This window comes from Mus pahari, chromosome 2 (assembly GCF_900095145.1).
Source record: "Mus pahari chromosome 2, PAHARI_EIJ_v1.1, whole genome shotgun sequence".
Classification (NCBI taxonomy): Eukaryota; Metazoa; Chordata; class Mammalia; order Rodentia; family Muridae; genus Mus; species Mus pahari.
Window position 1 is genome coordinate 50,206,703 of NC_034591.1, and position 19,933 is coordinate 50,226,635.

The 19,933-nt window shown below is 42.4% G+C and overlaps 1 protein-coding gene across 2 annotated transcripts in view; it reads right to left on the minus strand.

Moving 5' to 3' along the window:
- Positions 1-19,933, minus strand: part of Cep41 (centrosomal protein 41) — a 39,741-nt gene that overhangs the window by 10,665 nt on the left and 9,143 nt on the right. The window contains exons 1-5 of one of the 2 annotated variants that reach the window (XM_029535602.1): positions 16,292-16,365; positions 16,076-16,139; positions 7,308-7,355; positions 3,338-3,399; positions 2,238-2,307 (exon numbers count right to left, since the gene is read on the minus strand). In XM_029535602.1, the coding sequence (XP_029391462.1) occupies positions 2,238-2,307; positions 3,338-3,399; positions 7,308-7,355; positions 16,076-16,139; positions 16,292-16,318 (271 nt within the window). In that variant the 5' untranslated portion in view covers positions 16,319-16,365. Of the gene's footprint in view, positions 1-2,237; positions 2,308-3,337; positions 3,400-7,307; positions 7,356-16,075; positions 16,140-16,291; positions 16,366-19,933 lie in introns of those variants that run through there. The other variant, XM_021190242.1, reaches the window with a different exon arrangement.

Sequence of the window (19,933 nt, forward strand, 5' to 3'; positions counted from 1 at the left end):
GTGTGCGCCACCACGCCCAGCTTGAGTGAGTAGTTTCTAAGGGATGATTATTCCAGGTTAGTGGCAAGGTGTTCCCATTCACTCCTGACAGGAATGAGCTAGTGAGCGCTGGTCAAACCACACTGGGGGTGGTATGGGAGTGGTTACCTTCAACCATCTGCAGCAACTCATTTTTAAGGAACGAGACTTATATGCCTGTTTACACATATACAGTGTGGCACTCTGTCATCAAAGTGACAAATCAGAAAAAAAATCCCTGGTATACCCTACAGTAGAATAATTAAATTACGATGTATGTCCCAAGGATAGATATAGACAAGAACACAACTTTTACAATCCTGTTTTTGAAGTCTGTTTAATGATATGGAAAATATGCATGAAAAAAATGTTAAGGGAGAGCAAAGCAAAGCTATACAGAGAGAGCACACATTGGCCAGGGTGAGTGGGGGATGCAGGAAATGAATCCAAACATCGACCCTGAGTATTATTTATCATCATCATATTTCTTCTGGATATATTTTTGCCATCCTGAAGTATATTTTTTAAGTCAGGAAAAAGCACCAGCACTGTAAAAAGAGAGGTTTGCATTCTTCAACGTTAAGCAACACATACACAAGAACAGTCTGGTGGTCTCCAGGCAGGTCTGACTGCATTGTCATCTGTGCGGTGCACTAGAGAAACACTAATATTACTCACACATTATGCCATCTTACTTTACAAGAGCCTATTTTGCTCTGCAAATTTATCTCAGAAGAGAAAATTACATGTGCCCATATGTTCTGGGGCAGCAATCTCAACAATGAATTAAAGGCCAAATCTAGGTGCTTATATAACCCGGTTAAAATTGGGAGTGCTTGTATGAGGAGACACAATTATCTCCGTTACAATGAGCCCTTAGTCCTCTGCTGGGCGAGAGGCATCTGTCAAAGATAAATGCCCGTCGTGTTCAGATTCTCTTTACCCTCCCTAACAAACCCAGCCCAGTGCAATGGCAGTTAAGTTGCACAAAACCAGTGTTCAGACTTCCTGAGAACCTTGTCTTGAAATCAGAAGTTAAATTCCTGACCTACATCAACCTTAACAAATGCATTCCTCTTCAGTAAACAGGCACACATTGATTGCAGGGTACTTCAGGATAAAATCAAGACCCGAAGTCTGTGTATTCCTTTCATGAGTGTACAATTAGACGGGTTTTATTTTCCAGTTGGTATTTAAGCAAGGAAATCTGGAGCCTGCTTATCTTCCTGGCCTTATCTCGAACCCAGTATCTACTGTCCCTAAAGACCAGAGCCAGCCTGGATTACCAGATTCCCGGCATACACATCTGCCTTTTATGTTCACGCCTTGCTGGGGCTGCTCACTCCCCGCCCCCATAACTCGTACCCCTTTGAGGCCTAGTTCAGATGCCTCCAGGAAGCCTGTTTCTGTCTAACTGGTAAACATCCTTCCTGAGAACTCCCACCGTATCTCACATATTTTCAAAGGAATTCTGCAGAATCCCTTGGTGATACAATGAGAAAGTGACTACTGGAGATGTTTAGATTGGTGTCCTCCACCCACTCACCAGATATGCCACCCAGGGTTTTACCTCACATGCTTGGACTTCCCATCTATGAAATGCACCTTCCTGATAGTTTCTGAGAGTATTAAACAATACAATTCACACAAAGTAACCAGTGATACACATTTAACAAATGGTCGCTGCCTTCCTTCAATGAACCTGGGTAATTTTGTAGCATTGTATCATTCTCCCTGACACATGTGCATAGTTGTGTGTGCACAGGACAGCTACAAATCCCATGGAAGCAGAGATGTTTGCTCAGCTTTTGTCTTTTACCACTCGAATTCTGTAACCTGTGTGTGTGCAGAAGACATTAGAAATATTTGTTTCAAGGCCAGCCTGGTCTACAGAGTGAGTTCCAGGAGAGCCAGGACTACACAGAGAAACCCTGTCTTGAAAAACCAAAAAAAAAAAAAAAAAAAAAAAAAAAAAAAAAAATTGCTTGAAAAAAGTATATATTTAACCATCTAAAACAGTGAAACTGTGTGTCAGAAAACATTTCTTAAACAAGAAACGAGAATAATTAGGGCAGTAGACAGCATTTCTCTCAGAGTGACTAATTGCAAACGGACATATCAATGACCCAAGTCCCTGTGAACACAACAATAAATGGACAGGCTGAGCACTTCCAGCCATGGTCAATCTGTCAATTCCCTATGTCCTCAGTTCCCATTACCTTCAAGCCTTTGGATCTCCTCAGCTGTCACTTCTAGTGTTTGATCTGACAGGGAAGCGACTTGAATGACCTGATAGAAAAGAATGAAACCTGTGGATGTGTGCATATTTTATTCTAAACAAAGGCGATTCTGTCTTTTACAAAAGGGCGGGAAACTCCAAACATCAAAGACATCTTGTTTTAAGATGCTGTCAGTGTCCTGACTGGCAAATCTTATTGAATTTCAGGCCTCTTAACCATCAGGGTGGTAATTATCCCACAGATGAATGTTCCACAAAAAAACAGGATAACAACAATAATAAGCAAAACTCTTTTAAAACATTAAACACGAATAGCACAACGAACAAACAAACAAACAAAAATGTTAGGTATCAACACAGAAGCCCAAAAAGAATCAGTTAGGATAAGAAACTTGGCTGAGAGTTTAAAGTCACATCTTTATAGAGTCTGGTTCAGCACAACATAGTATATTTCTTGAACATGATACTGACCTATAACAACACAAAATGGTGTCAACATTTCCCTGTACAATTGAGAAATAAAAGGAAATGTGGACATGTCTTAGCACAGTGTTCATTTTTAAAGCACTGTCCATAGGATCACAGATCAAACTGAGTCACATTGGTAAACCCCTTGGTTGGAGGTGATAAACACACCCTGTCCATTATATTTTTGAGAAAAAAATGATTTTTCAGAAAATGCTTTGCCCAAAGTAAGGAAATTACTCACAGTAGAGCAGTTTGGAAAGATGCTCAGGGACAGAACAAGGGGAGGAACTTGTTTTTTGTTTTGTTTTGTTGTTGTTTTTTGGCTTTTTTGTTTTTTGTTTTTAATCAGTAAATAAAATAAAAGTGAATAAAACCTAAACCACAGGTCTGGTCACTAAGAATAGAATGCAGATGTATTTATTATATGGAACCCTTAAAGAGAGGAATGCCACACTATCCTTTTGTGAACACCTTCCCCATACATACCAGCTCCTACCCTCATGGTGAAATAATCAGAAACCACTCTTTGCAAAAAGACCCCAGAGATACCTAGCAATGCTCCCGTAGAACAGCACAAACTCTTTTCTCCAACAGGAAAACCATGACACTTACCAGCTGGGCAAAAGTGGTAACTTTTAGTCTCTTGAAAAGTTCATCTTTTTTGTATCTATAATCTGAAAGAGCAAAATACAACATTTATTTCTGTGGGTTCACTTTGCTCTCTTTGAGCTACACATTTTCTCCAGTTATCAAGTTATATGATATCACTTTCAAGTTATGAGTGTGCTTTTACACAAATCATTTGGTTTTCATTTTCAGTGTGCCCAGAAGAGGAAAGGTGCTATGTTCTCCATCCTCCTGAGGTGCTATTTTCTCCATCCTCCCGTGCCTCGGCTGACTCAGGAGCCTGCCTTCCTCTAAGCTGCCTCCACCATGGCATGGCCACATTGTGTGGCGTGCATTCTTGTGAGCTGCCTCAAATCCTTGGCAGAACAGAGCAAGGGATAAATGTCTACATTTTACAAATGATGACAGAGACTAGGAGAAGCTGAGTTGCCTCAGGCCAAACAGCTGCTAAGGCATTCATACCCTGCCGTTCTGACTCTGACTTCAAAGAGAGCTATCATTTTATCCTGTGGATGTAACTATGCCAGAGACCTGAAACATCACGAGTGTGTGTGCTCTGGAGGTATACTGAACAACAACAAGAACACAACACTTCTGCAGTAACTGCCCACTTAAAAATGATTTGGATGGTAAATTATGTTTTGTGTTTTTACCACAACGAACATCAAATCAAATCAAAACCAATCTAAGCAATCAGTATTCGCTCAATATCATCTTTATAGTTTTGAAATATAACTCTAGTGAGGGTGCTTCTACTGTTATAGCAACAGCTCTTTGTATCAGCCAGGCATGGTAGAACATTCCGTAACTCCAGCATCTGGGAGGCAGAGGCAGAAGAATCCCGAGTTCAAGAACAACCTGAACTAAAAGCAAGACCCTGTCTTCAAAGAAAAAAATACATCTTCGTATCTCAGCAAATAAACATGAGAACTCCACCTCACTTTTCTAATATCTGCTCTGAAGATTCTCAGCAGAAGCTCACTTCCTGAAGTTTTTCTAACAATGATGCTAATTTTAAAGCGCACATTGTTGAACTCTGCCCGCCTTTATCCTTCCTTCCCGTTCATGGTTTTTACACTGGTGCCCAGGACTCCTTCAAGACCACCTCATTATTTCAGAATTACTAAAGGTTAGCTGGATAATTGCCATGGCCTTCATAGAATGTCTCATAAACCAAGACTCCTAGCAACAAAGGAAAGGATTAAAGGTGTTTAAGATTATTTACTTGGTGTTACTAATCAGTTCCATGAATTCTCCAAAAACTCAGCACAAACCAGATGGTTGCTTTGGAGGGTAATCTAAGCCTGATTTACCAAATATTTTAATAATTAGAGTCAGGAAATAATACTACCTTAAAACTAGCCATCTGTTAAATATAGTACGGCTCCTTCTTGCAAGGAATTAAAACTTCTCTATTTTAAAATGTCTTGAAGAGAGCAATTTGGCAAGTAGACTATTTCTAGAAGGTTCTTAGAGCAACTTCTGCTGGATAAAATAGTTAATAAATGTGCCTGGATGCAAATCCCAACAGACTGAGTAGAGTCCTTAAAAGAAAAGGTGAGTTGCTACAACATTTCCTCCAAATTGCTACCAACCTGCCCACCCAAAGTCATTTTTGTAAATCAAAATAGCAATAAATTAGAAAATGGGAGAGCCGATATCTTTCAAGGAGCTTGGATTTTGACATCTATCCATGGTATTCTTTTGGAATCATTAAATAGCTTGAAATACCTGTAAGTATAAAAAGTATGCATTAAAATCGCCTCTAGCTAAGCAGAGATTATACAGGGTAAATACCATGCGTTGCTATAGTCTGCAGACGGCCTTCTGCACAGCCCTTGGAGCCCACCACATCATGTAGCCTGGGCATCACGTACCTGGTTCTGGCTGAGGAGAGCCGTCAATGGGACTGTCGGACATGGTTACTCGAAGACACAAGATCAAGTCAGAGCCTTATGCGGAGTTTTAAATTTTATACAAAAGGAAGGCCTGGACAACTCTGTTAGTCTGTCCTCTCGAGAGAGAACTCGGCTTTAAGAGTGGGGCTTCTGCTTCCTGGGCTTTTCTCGGACCCTACAGGACACAGATCACCCCAGCTCAGGTACACGAGCGAGCTGTGCTTCTCTAGTGAGTGGACGGGCTGAGTCGGCCTCTCTCGAGTTACTGGAAGGACAGAGACCTGACTATCTAGGATGTTTCACACTGGGTCCAACTAGTGTCATCTAACCACCAGGCCCCAAGAGTGGGCTTTGTCAATGGTCAATAGCAGAGAGCATCGTTTTCCCCAGGTACAGTCCAAAGAATGTTCACATTACAAAGGGTTCTGCATTTCCAGGGTTCTGTCGAAACACGTTACTAGCAAAGAAAAGGACGTCGAACTCACAGAGGAAGACAAATCAAAGAGAGTAACAGAGCAAGGTTTGTGATTTCACAATGTGGCATCTGAGGTGAGGCCTGCAAAGAGCTGGGTCTAGGATGTCAAGAAACAAGGCATCATTCTCCTCCCCACAGACCCTAGAGAACACTTGCAACAGAAAATGAGGGGGAATGTAGGTGCCAAACCAGAAATCTAAAGTGCTTCTGTCAGGATGAATACAAAGCAGCAGGGGGAGGTGAAAGGAAGTCTGTGACTTCTAAGGGAGGAAGGAGGGAGGGAATATGTTCAAGGATTCAATTCCAAGAATGGTTCTTTGCAGGACATAGTCTCCATTTAAAGTTAGAGACTGAAAACCACATTGTGCTCATAAGAAATGTTTTAAAGCAAGGTTTAGCTGATCTCAGTGCAACAGGACATTTCTTATGGGACAACTTCCTGGTAAGGACATTGAGCTCACATCTAGCTTTAGATGAAAGGAGCTGAAGGAGAGCACAATCCCCTAACAGAAAGAGGCCAGCTGGGTGTTGCCTGCCTCACGTGCGCCGAGAACGACGGCAGGGCAGTGTTGGTGAGTAAACAGGATTTTCTTTTATAGTTCAGAAATGTAATGCATTTTAATTAAGACATATAACTCACATCATGTAAAGTGAATAAGAAGGGCCTGAAACCATATACTTATTTAATATTAAATATGTATTTTAAAATCTCTGTAGAACCGGGTCTTCTAGCTGAGTGTAGGGAAATAAAGAATGCAGAAAACTGCCCCCAAGCTGCATCTACTGTAGATCTCCTACACTGTGCAATTAAAATGGGGCATAATTTTTTTAATTAAAATTATCTGCTATAACAAAAAAAAATTCTAGTGTATTTCAGAATTGTAATTTCCCTCCCAAGAAGATGCATGTTAGCAGAGCCAACTCCTGACCTGAGATAAGACAGCCTCTTCCTTTATAGGCCAAAAACCCTGGCTCTGGGATCTCCTACTTCACACCAGTCAAATCCATCTCAGAAAACAGATGTTTTATGTCTTCTTTAATTCTGGCCCCAATATTGAAATTTTATATTGATTGGTTTTAGACACAGATTAAAAAATGATGATTCTTGGTGAGGGCCAGTCAGACATCTCTGCAGAAGATTAGCTTCTAAAAGGGATATGCGTGAAATACAGTTGTTAATTAAAAGAAAGCAGACTGCAATAGGTGGCCAGTGGAGAACACTAAGGTCAGGTCATGAACACTCACCAAGAATATTTGTGAAAACATTATGAAGAGAGCTATTATTACCCCATTCTCAGGTATGGACTGAGTAAGAAGACTGGGCATCAGATAAAAAGACCACATAGACTACAGTCCAACAAAACCAGAAACTTGGCCTGTGGCTGTCTCCACATTCTAACATTAAGATTCCTTTATGGGTGTAAGTATTAGCCACAGGGGTGTCTACCAGGCTCACCTGACCCCCAAAGCCCGCCACACATGGCCACTGTAGAAGCAACGGCCAGTTGACATCAGCTGATAGATGACTACAGAGTCACCTTTTCTCCACCTTTTCTCCAAGGCCATCGATAGCGGTACTCACTTTTTTTAATCTCTTCTAGCTTCTCAATGTATTTGGTCATGCTGTTACCTAGAAAGAGAAGGCAAATCTTAGCTATGCTTTATTGTTGGGAACTGAGTACCATTGTAAAATCAGGCTGAGAGTAAGCACCCGTCAGCTCCTCTGTCCTGTTATTAGAGAACTTGGGAGAACAGGCAAATGAGCCGTGTGTGTGTGTGTGTGTGTGTGTGTGTGTGTGTGTGTGTGTGTGTGTGTGCGCGCACGCACGTGTGTTTTCAACAGCCTTTCAGGTTAGGTGGCGGCAGCTAGGGAAAGGGAACCTATGAAGTGCTCCCCTCTGCTGTGCACCTCCTCAACCTCCTCAGCCTCAGGCAATACAGATGATCCTTTACAGGCCACACTCCCTTGTGTCCCCTTTTAGTCAAGAGGTTTTCTTCCTCCTTCTATCTCCCACAGCCTTTTGTGGTTAGATATACAGAGGAAGACAAGAAAGAAGCAATCATCTGTGACTGTGTAAAATCTGCCTCTGTGGCTGCCCAAGAACTCTTTCCACTCCACTTTGTCTCTGTGGCTTCCCCTTCCCCTCCCCCACGGTGTGTTTCACTATTCATGCTGATGCTGCAACCTGAACTAGACCACACAATCTGGGCACAAGCGCTCATCATGGGCTTGGCATGCCGAGGTTCCCACTGCCATGGAGTACGCCCAACCCTCATGTTTTATGGTCTGGTTCTACAGTACTCAGCACTGGCCAAGGTGGTTTGGAGCATTTTCATGCTTTAAAACTGATCATTCTGGTTTCCAAATGAATTAAATTCTAGCTTTCAAGCCATAGCTGTTATTATTATTATTTGAACTGAATGTGCTGCAATTTGATTTGATTTAACATGGCAAGTTCCATCTTGCACCTAAATATGGTAAATGAAAAACACTCAAAATAATTTTCATTTCTACAGCGTTGCCTCTCTTTAAACCTTGAGTCTCAGCCTAACTTCAGATCAAAGTAATGCTTTTAATAAATGACATAAACTCACATTGCAAAGCACTATTCTGAATTTTTCTTCATGTTTGGGTCAGAAACTAAGGGAAAAAAAAAATCCTGTCTTAAACCCCCAAATGTATTTTCAAAATTATACCATACTTAGTTATTAAAAATTTACCATGGGTTCATCACAGAATAAAAATCCACAATTTTAGGCTTCTGTTTATGATTACTGTCATCATTATTTTAGCTTGTTTTTATCTTAGGACACACTATTATGATAGTAAGGATGCAGTGTACCCCTAAACTCAGATGGTGTCTTTCTGGAAGCTCGAAAGCAATTGGGGCTGCTTGGGAGGCCTAATGCTGTCTCAAGAGAGAGCCTGAGTATGTTTCAGAAGACGCTCCCAAGATCCCAAGAACCAGTCAACAACCAAGTCAATCTGTTTTAGGAGCTTTGGGTTTCTTTCTTGGGTCAAAGCTCTCTTCCTCCTTTTGTGGGGGAGGATATACAAAGGGAGAGAATGAAAAAGCCAATACTCCTTAAATGTCTAAAATAAGCCTTTTGACCAGAGAGCTGACCCAGGAATCCCACAGCAGAAACCATCAACTCTTCCTGGATCCCTGCCCCTCTTCCTACCGAAGCTCTGAACTCAAGTGTAGACTTGTCAGTCAACACAACGAGGTTCTGAAGAAAAAGCCAATTAGGTTGCTGTTCAGCATCTTACAGTCTTATCCTTAAAACACTTGACACAAGAACCCTACTGACAGGCCCCTTCCTGTCTCCTTCGCAGTGTGTGGTTGAAGTGGCCGTGTGTCTTTAGGTTTGGGGGAGCTTCAGGTAATCTAGGAAGAAAGCTTGAAGAAAAAAAAAAAAAGCCTCATCAATTTGCCCAGCAATGTAGCAACTTAGCAATTATTCGAGGATTAGTGTTCCCAACCTCCTGGCTTCTAGTATGGTTCACAGACCCATCTGGCTCTTCTACTGGCGTTTTATTGTCACTGGTAGTGAAGACTGAACCCCAGGCTTCCTGCATGCAAGGCAAGGAGTCTACCCTAAGCTATGGCCACGGTTCTCCTGTGGTTTTAAAAACATTATAACCTGTGGGAAGTGTTCCGTCTTTGATCACAGGACCATCTGATGCTACAAACTCCCTGAGGAATGGAAAAACAACAGCCAGCCTCATTTATTTTATCTTTTATTAAAATATTGTAGTTACAACTAATACTGTTTCTACTAACAAACTATCTGAACTTTCTTTTTTTTTTTTTTTTAACTTTATTTTTATATGTGTATGTTTTTTAAAATTCTGCAGTGCTAGGGATTGAACCCATGGCCATATATGTACTAAGTGAATACTCTACCATTAAGCTATGTGCCTATTCCTGAAAGTTAATTTCTTCACTATCAACATTTCCTGTAGGTTTGCATAGCACTGCATCTTATATCAGCAGACCCCCACTGGGACGCTCAGAAGCAAGGGCTCCCCTCACTCCCCACTCCCCCATCATTTGTTTTTCCTACTGAAGGAAAATAAAAAACTGCAGGAAATAAAGAAAACCTTTTGTATTTCACAAATGCCTGCGGAAATTATGAACAAATCTAAAAGAGGCAGTAACAAAGTAACAAAGGCCCTTTTCTTCCCAGCCTTTCGCTGCTCCTCTCCAGGTGAAGGAGAGAAGACAGTGGAGCGTTTCCACAGGGCTTCAGCTGGAGAGAGGAGACCTGGAGGACTGCCCCCAGGCCCTGTAACAGACCCAGTATGAACAGTGGCACTTTATCACCCATTTGCTAGTAGTGTGTCAAATAAGTGCTTTGTTTTACTACATCTAATTGCAACAAAATTACTGGAAACAGAGGAACTTCATAGGTCATTTATTTACAAACATGTCTTTTATACCAGAGGAGCCTGAAAAGCTATCAGAGAACTTAAAAAAAAATCAAGTATTATTGCCAAATTTTCCTAAATAACACTAATTAAAAAGCCAAACAAAGGAAACTAAAAGCTCAGCAGCTGTCCAATGCCCAATACTGAACCAAGCTCCTGGCTTGAACAGGGACGGTGCCAGCGGCTTGCTGGCTTTTCCAGCACAGTCTTAATGGCTTTCCTTGAGCTCAGCTAACCTTCATTTTCTAATGTCCCTAACACTGGCTTATCCACCAGGAAGTAGCTTTACCCTCCCTGCATTCCTGCAGCAAGCTTTTGTCACTGACTGGACTGCCTTATCTACCTTCTTCACCAGAAAGCCCAAGGCTATTTATCTGTGCACATCCACACGCATACTTGCAAGCTTCACTCCTGTGTTCTAGTGTAGGAGACACTAAAAAACATTGGCTGGTCTGCTGTCTGAAAGTCCTTAGGGTAAGTTATTTTATAATGTAAATGATCACATCCTGATTTGGCTTGTTTCACACACCCGATTTTCTGACTTTCTTTAAATGATGAGGTACAAGTTGATTGATACATGATTATGTTACAGGGTACACGTATGAGCCATCGACTCAGGCAGCCTAGAAATGCCTAAGGTGATACTTGTTTCTGCCTTGTTTACCACTGAAGTTGCAATGAAAGATATCTAACAAGAGTTCCCCAATTTGAATCAAGAGAAAGAAACAAGTCCATCAGTAGCCCTATGCAAAGCCAGAGCACAATCGATCCACGGAGTGACTCAGTGCTTTGAGTTTCCCGCATTGTGTTCCTATAATTTAATAACGTTATTTGTACTGAGCATGTAACAAAGGCAAATGCTTGTGAGCCGCAGTAAGCTAGAGAGGTGAGATTTATAAGGCAGGAATTCTGTTGCTAAGAGACAGCTCCACAGCTTCATTCTTTTCTTCAATATTTCCCTCCTCTATGGAGAAGTTCTTTTGGCTCAGGAGGAGCAGGAAGCTTGAAAAGAGGCACAGTGATCCTTTGTTAACCCAGAGGAGTTATATGTGGGTCTACAGCTTTCTGGTTTGTAAAAGCCTTTCACATACATTCCTTCCTTTGACGAAAGAGACAAATCAAATACCAAATAAAAATGAAGTACGTGTAGCCTGTAATGAGCTTGAGTGCTTAAGATCAAAACTATTAGCGAATATTCAGGGAAAGTAGAGACTAATGAAGAGAAAAGGAAATGATTAGTTGTGCAGATGTAACAAAAGGAAGGTGACACCCACAAAAGTGAAAATCATGCTACAAAGGCCAGTGGAGGAGGGCTGTGGGATCTGAGAGCTGCAGACATGCCTAAGATTGAAAACAGCACAAGGCGACGAGCCAGGACGAGCCGGGTTGCAGCCTGTGGTTGCAGAACACAGAGCTGGGACAGGACAAAATGCCGGCAGGGGAGCCTCAGAGAGGCCAGCCACAGGCACAGTCTGGCAGGGACTGAGGAGATCCACTTAGGCACCTATGACACAAAGCCGTGCTGGAAGCTCAGTGTAATTCTGAGATGTCAGCCACAGCTCTACCAGCGTACAGGTTTCTGTGAGAAGTGGAGTCAGGAGGACAGAGACAAAAGAACCTCTTCCAAAGGGAGGGAGCAGCCTTTCAAGAATACAAGACATGCCACAGAAGTCTTGATTTTGTGTGTGCATGAATGATTCTAAATTAATCACCGTTTCATAAGAAAGGATTAAAGGCTCACCTACTTAGCCTAGAGATGGGAACTGCTCATTCATTCTGCCCATTTCCATGTCTCTGGCTGCAAAGCTTAAAAACGTGCCAAGGTAGGACCTTCTCCCTGCAGCATGGGCTCTCAGGTCCCTCTTAGTGTTTTCTTCAGGAAGACTCAACACTTTTACCAGTGGCAATGCTAACCTTTGGGCCACTGTACCCCGAGAGCATCCATGGCAGGCTATCCATATAACCCACAAGTTCCACACACAAAAATATTTGAAAACGCAAACACTAGAGATCTCTCCCTAAAGCTGATTGATGGCTAAATGTGAAACACACACCAAACCAAATGCTAGGGCAGGAATTTGTTCCCACACTGACTATAAAATATTTGGGGCTTGAAGCAGTAAGGCCCACTCTGGCCCTTCCGAAAGCTGTTATAGAACTAGTTTGAGAGACTTTTGCTTCTAGAGAAGATGGGTAGATGTAATTTACCCTTCTAGTTAAGTCCCACAGAAACCCCAGACAACCCACAGCATGGGAACACACATCTGAAAATCATATTTCTGTTAAGAGTCTAGTACCCAGAATAAACAAAAGAACTTACAATGTGGAAAAATAACCACTTTTAAAAATGAGCAAATCATCTGAACAGACACCTCTCCACAGGAAATATACAAGTGCCAGTAAGCACACAGAATGGGGCTCGCCATCGTCAGTCATCAGTAGCACACAAGGTAAGATCAAGGAAGACACTCCATCTCGGCAGTCTTAACCAAGACGATGGGCCAAGCACTGAGAGGGTGTGGAGAGGACACACCCCTCCCACCCTGCAGATGGCATGGTAAAGTGGTATGGTTTGATTAGAAAAATTTGGTATGTCTTCAGAAAAAAAAAGAAGTATCATATGACCAGTAATTCAATTCCTCAATATATACACAAGAGAACTAGAAACACATGTACACAAAAACTTGCATATACTGATGCTCTTAAAACATACCATGTCCATAAAGTATGGAATACCCATTTAATAGAACATTATTTGGCAATGAAAAGGAATGGAGAGCCGACTAACACTGTGGCATGGGCATGCCTGGAATGCACTACACTATACAATGCTCAGAATAGGCAAATTCCCAGGAACAGAAAACAGGCCAATAACTCTCAGCATAGTTAAAAATGTTAATTCTCTCCAAACTGATAAATAATTCCTATTAAAAAAACCCAGCACTTTTATAGATGTAAATAAAATTACTCTAAAATGTATATGGAAAGGCAAGGGAATAGTTAAGAGAATTTTGCAAAGAATGGAATGAGAATAATGAGGCTAACCCAGCCCAGGTATCCAGTTTACTGTGAGGCTACATTCATCAAGACTGTGTGGTACTGGCAAGAGTCTACATATATAGATCAAAGGGACAACACAGAGACCAGGAAATAAACCCACATACATATCTCCTGACTATTGACAAAGACGACAGTGTCAGAGCAGGAGGACACCCCTAAATGAGAAAGCTAATCTTCATCTAAGTCAGCCGACTTCACATAAAAGCAGTTCAAAATAAACCTCGAACTTAAACATAAAACCTAAAGACTTTCGGGGGGAAAAAAGGTGTCTGAGATGTAGTTTAGGCCAAAAGTTCTTAAAGTAGACGATGGGATTATGATTATGAAGAGAAAACAGATTAAAAATGGACCTCATCAAGATGAAAAGCTTCTTCAAAGATGGTCAGGAGGAGGAAAGGACAAGTTACAGATGGAGAAGTATACCTGCAAATCATGCCACTCACAAGTCTGGGTATCTGGAAGACAGAAGGAACTGGGAAGTCAGTGGGAACAATGCACATAATCCAGTCAGCATGGCATGTCAGCAAAGATGACAGAAAACAAGCAGGTGCACAGACACTCCTGATGAGCTACTGGGTAGGCGTGACATGGTGATGCTATGCTTTGGAGGGCCTCATCAGGATAGGTAAAACTAGGAGTGTGATGTCAGGTGCCAAGTGCAGGTGAAGGTGTGCAGACTGTCATCGCTCATCTCCTGCCGCTGTAGCCACTCTGGGAAACAGTTTGACAGTTTCTTAAAACTGAAAGGGATTCAAGGCCAGCCTGGGCTCTAGAAGGACTATGAGCCCAGTCTGAGCTACTTGAGACTTTGTCTCAAAAAGAGAAATAACAAACTAAAAAGCAAATTGAATCAAACCAAACTACAATATGACCCAGCAACTGTGGCTCTAGGCATTCATTCCAGAAAAAAAACAAAAAACAAAAAACAAAACTAAGACCTGCTCACACAAAAATCTAAATCAATGCCTACCACACTTTAAAAAACAAAACAAAACAAAACAAACAAACAAACAAAAAACTCTCCCCAATTGGAAACAGTGTTAATGTTCAACAAATAAGTGATTAAATCAAGTATAGCCATACCAGGGAATACCAGCCAGTAACAAAGGAACAAGCTTCCCTTCTACAACAACCGCCCATCCAGGCTGAGCGAGGCTCTGCGGTAGAGCAATAGCCTAGCATGTTTAAGGCTCTGTGTTTGCTCCTCAGCGATACACATGTACAGACAGCAAGGAAAGAGACGGAGAAGTGGAAGGCTGTGTTCCATGCAGCTCCATACATGTAGCACTTGGAAGAAGACAGAATGAGAGGTCGGAAATCTGCAGTTGTGAGGCTCACAGAAGGATGGAGTGACACGTGGGCAGGGCTCCTAAAGGGCGCGTGGCGGCCTTGGCAGGCATGGCAGTGCTCCCTCCACAGCTTGGCTGTAGGGACGCTGGCATCACCATGGCAATAGTGCAGGTTCAGAGACACTGGGTAAAGGCTGTGTGGAATTTCCATTTCACTTCTTACAAGCGCATGTGAACCCACAATTATCTCAAAATAAAAAGCTTAATTAACAAAAAGCATTTAAAAACTCTCAGGATATAAAAGGGTTCCAACATTTAATATGCACTACAAAATCAGATGTTAAGTACTGCATTAAAAATTAAAATTAATTTCAGATACCATTATTAAGTCAAATTTTGGTTATGGCTTGAATTGAAGAGACAGAAGAGGGTGGCACAAATTCTTATCATATTTCCTTGAGAAAAAAGTTATGAAGGTATAGATAAATCAAGATGTCTGGAATAAACCTGGGGTCTTAAATATTTATTTTATTTTACTTTATTTACTGTGGTACAAGGAATAGAACTGAAAAAAAAAACCCCACAAAATTCAGGTCACAATTTTCTCCTCTTAAACAGTAATAATATTTCTACTTGCCCATCACACAGGATATGTGTAAGAATAAATATCTGCGTAGCACAGGAATGTTTCAAAGAAATAGTACCTGCAAATCTGGTCCCCTGCAAATGTTTGCATCTGTGCAAGGGAGAGAAGTGCTGAATGAACACAGTGATTTTCAAGGAACCTGGGGAAAGGGGCAGGTCATGTGAGCAAAGGCAGCTCCCCTTCACCTCCCCCAGGTGTCTTCAGATACAGAAAACTCTGAATTGTGAGGCAAAGGCTGAAGGAAAAAGAAACAAGCAATCTAACCGTCACAAGGCTGCAGATCCACTGGGATCTGGGCAGCATCAGAAGCAGAACTTAGAGAGATGCAGACCACACGGAAATTATCAGGATGGCTTTCTTACAACTAACTGCCTTTCACTGAAGGGCAGCACTAATTCAATCTCAGCTGCTATTGTAGTTTCTTATTCAAGGCAGTCTGACTCCGAGTGAGTCCTGGGGTTCTAATTGCAAAAGCCACAACCTGCAGCCATCCTCCTGTCTCCCAGAGTCTACACTTACACGTGCAGTCAGCACTCTGCAAACACTGGACCTAACAAACATGCACATGTATAAGCTGTCAGTTTGATGGAGTACACTTAAGGTACTCCAAAATGGAGTGTGACCTCCTGGTGTTTACACAGGGTCAGCCCTGTAACTTATTGAACAATGGCTTCAGCTCCTAGGATTTCCTTTCTTGATTTAGATGACTTTTAATGGGGTTAGCAATAACAACTGAGTTTACGTGAGTGCAAAATTTTTACTGATAGTCTAAAAACAACTTTCAAAGACACCAGGTCAAAGTGACAAGGCACTCCCAGCTATGGCTGACCCCAGTTTGGTGGGCACTTTCCTGTTTATCAATAGCTACTAGGTTTTTGGTTTTGTTTTGTTTTGTTTAAATTCTGTTTCTGATTTTTACTTACCAGTATCCAGTCTTGACTTGACATGTTGATACCTTGGGTTCTGTGGTATCCGTCTGGTCAGATACTGCAAAAGAACAAAGTTGACAAGGGAGGGAGTTAATGTGAGGAACACATGCTAAAATTTCAGACTCCAAAGATGAGTGAGGTTCAGAGGATCAACTGTCCCTTACATGCAGGACTCTTAAGAATGACATTTCCTTGGGTGTAGACATTTACCTTGTTTCTATCAAAACATTTCCACATTTTATCAAAATAATCCTCAGAGTACTGTGTGCAGAGAAGAAACCCTTAAAAAGGATGTCCTCCAATGAGATAGCTATGCAGACTCCTTTTAAGGTTATTCTTTGCACATGGCTTCAGGGCCCTTTCCTCAGGACACTTCTAGGTTTTATCCACAGCTCCCTATAGCGTGGCAGGCAGGATCCAGATGCTGCAGATGCTGGCAGGCCAGGGTCCCCTCTGTAGGCTCTCTGGAGCTCCACAGATGTCAGCTATGGCATCTGCTCTCTAGCAGCTGAGGCTCATGTTGGGCTCGAGTGAGCTTATGGTCGGAAGAGGTATCTATGTCAGACTTGCCTTGTGTTATGCTGTGTTCTGGTAGTTAACTCTGTGAATCCAAGCACAGACAATACCCCATATTAAATTCCTGAGGTGAATGCAAAAGCCACTAAGGAAGGGCAAGCTCAGAATAAAGAGCTTTCTTGCTTTGGCCTGTTTCTGGTCTGCAGATATGGAAAGCATGCATATGTTTTGTTCAGGTAATATCTGCGTGTGTCCCCATGTTATACCCGTGGGGATCTCCCCTCCACACCCTCCAACCCCCCATGTCTCCAGTTTAGGCAGATAACTGCCCAAAGTGCCTTTCCTCAGCTTCTCCTTGGCAAAACCTTTGTCCACTATGAGGCTGCCTGGCTGGCAAAATATGGACCCCAGCCCATCTTCTGAAACTACAGCTTTCCCCTGAGCTAGGATTTTTCTTGAAGACAGGGACAATGTCCGACTCATGTGTATGGGACCTAGTACATAAGTACATCTATTATTGCTACAGTTGGTCAGTCTGAGAACTGACCATTTGTCTGAGGACTGAACCATCCTATCTAGTTCCTAAGGAGAGAACATCAAACTTACAAAGACTGGATCACTTCCCTTTGAAAACAGCGAGGGGCAAGCATGCAGTTGGGAGGGCTGTGAAATGAATCACACACATCAGAATACCTTTCTAAATGGCCTACACAGTAAATATAGCCTAGTCCACTCCTGTGGTTTATCAATACCTGTTGGCCAATGTTTTTGGATTTTAGAGACCAAGAATTTTTAAAAACTGAGGGCACTAGAAAAGATGTTTACTACCAATCCAATTACCTGAATTCCATCTTTAAGACCCACATGGTAGAAGGGGAGGACCAACTCCAGGAAGTTGTCCTCTGACTTCAGCACTGTGGCAAGCATACACACAAATGTACACACACATGTCATTTTTAAAAGTTTACAAAACAAAACTGGGGTACCTACAGAAAATTATCCATTTTAAATTTTGCAAAGTAAGTACATAAACTCTTCAAAACTTCCACTTGCTAGTTTGTTTTTTAAGGTAAGTATATTTACTTTTTAATTAAATTTACTTTCACCACATGAAACATAAAACCATCTGCTTTTTTTTTTTAGCACTGAGGATTGAACCCAGAGCTTCTCATATGCCAGGCAACCGCTATAAGACTCTCAGCCCCACCGTCTGCCACTTCAATTACCTGAAAGATAAAAGGGGAAAAAAAGAAAGAAAAAAACAACAAAGCCCTCAAGGTAAAGAAGTCAGTCCCTTCACGCTATTAAAAAGCCGGTGATCTTGTCTGTGCTCTTCATTTGTCACCAGGCAAGGACAACCTCCCCTCTGCACACTGAGCACCACTTCTCTGCGACTGCCTGCAAGCATGCCCTCAGAAAAAATGGGGGAAACCCCATTTCTCATTGTGATCTGTAATGGCTGCCTAGATGAGCAAGCCACTGTGATGTCAGTTTCAATACCTTCCCAAGACAAAGATGGTGAAAGGGAATGCAAACATGGAGAGAGACATAGGTAGAGTTTCCAGAGGCAGACAATATCATGAAAAATTAAATAGTGAACTAAGTCCAGCAAATACACTCTCTCTCTCTCTCTCTCTCTCTCTCTCTCTCTCTCTCTCTCNACACACACACACACACACACACACACACACACACACACACACACACACTGTCCTCACTTATCTTACGCTGAGGGACTGTTCCCCCCAGTCTATATTTTATCATTTCTAGACCCTAGTTCCTGTTTTTACTTTTGTTTCCTAGCAGAGTTTCTTTTGAAAACTTCCAGGCTAGTCTCTGCTGGACCCTGGAGATTTGTCCATACCTAAGCCAAAATAGCTGAGAAGTAAGGGTGCCTCTGGGGAGCAGGTGTGGTGGGGCGGGATGGTGCGGGGAGGGAGTGTGGACAGCTGCAGCTGCTGAGGCCTCCCCGCCCCCGGTTTTCCCTTACATGGACTAATGAGAAATCCATATGCTGCTGGAGAAAAATGTTAGGTTTCTTTCCAGAGTTCTCGTTTCAGTTCACTTTCTCAGTCTGTTCTGGAATCCAAGTCGACATTAAGCTCTGTGTGCTGCTTTGCCAGCAGAGTGCCACAGGCTCTGAAGAGGAGGCACACTTTCCTCCTGAAAACTCCTGCCTTGGGGATGGCGGCTTCTTGACCTACTGACCAACTAACTGGCTTTGTTTCCAGGAAATACACAGGCTGGAGTGGTGGGGACTGAAAGTGCTGTGAGCAGAAGCTGTGTCAAAGGAGACTAACTATTCCTTCTACAAAGACGTAGCACAATTCATTCCAAGGACATCTCTTCCTGAGTGCCTAGTAGAAGTAGGTCCCTATGTGGGACACAGGCCTGGCCATCAGCTCTTGCTCCCTGCCTGCAGAGACATAGGTGTCAACGTGATGAACAAAGAGAGAGAACGGGGGTGGAGGTGGGGGACTCAAGACTGGGTCAAGAACTGCTTCCTAGAAGGTACTTGCTAAACCAAATTCTGAAGGTCATGGAGATCAGTCAAGGGTCAAAAGTAGCGGTGGGCGCTCTAAGGCCCTGACAGACAGAAGAGCATGAACGCAATGTGCAGGCCACTTCTCAGGGAACCTAGTGGTCAGTGGAAGGCATGGGTATTGTGGGCTAGGAGAGAACAAATGCCATTGGAGAGCCAGGGCGGGCATCACAAAGCGCCTTCTAGCCAAAACACCTAAGGCACTGGCATGGCATTCTGTCAATCAGTAGAGTCTAATAGATGCAATTTCACCAGCTCTGTGCCCAGGGACATTTATCAAGGTCTGGAGACATTTTGGGTTGTCACAACAGAGTAGTAGGGTGTACCCCTAGCATTTCCTAGAAGAGACAAGAGATACTGGTCAACATCCTATAACAACACTAGAGCCAGCCTATATGTCAACAGTGTGGAACTTGAGGAGCCCAAGAGAAGATGACAGGAGGCCACTGAAGGATTAGGGAGGAGTGATGAGATCTTATTTATCTTTTGGGATGATTGATCTGCACAATATGGAGAATAAGATTATAGTCAAGAAAAGAGGTATAAAAACCAGTTGAAAGACTTATGTTAAGGGATAGGAAGCCCTAAAAAGAAGTTTCAAGAAATCTTTGAAATGGAAAATGGAATTGTAGCTCTGTGGTAGAGTGCTTGCCCAGTGCCACCCCGCCCTCATCTTTAAAATGTAAAGTCAACATGGCTGCTCACAGACCACTGTACAAAAGAGGGCAGGGACACCCTAAGCCCCAGAGAAGGCAGCCAAAGAAGCATATTTGCAAAAGCATCATGTGTGACAT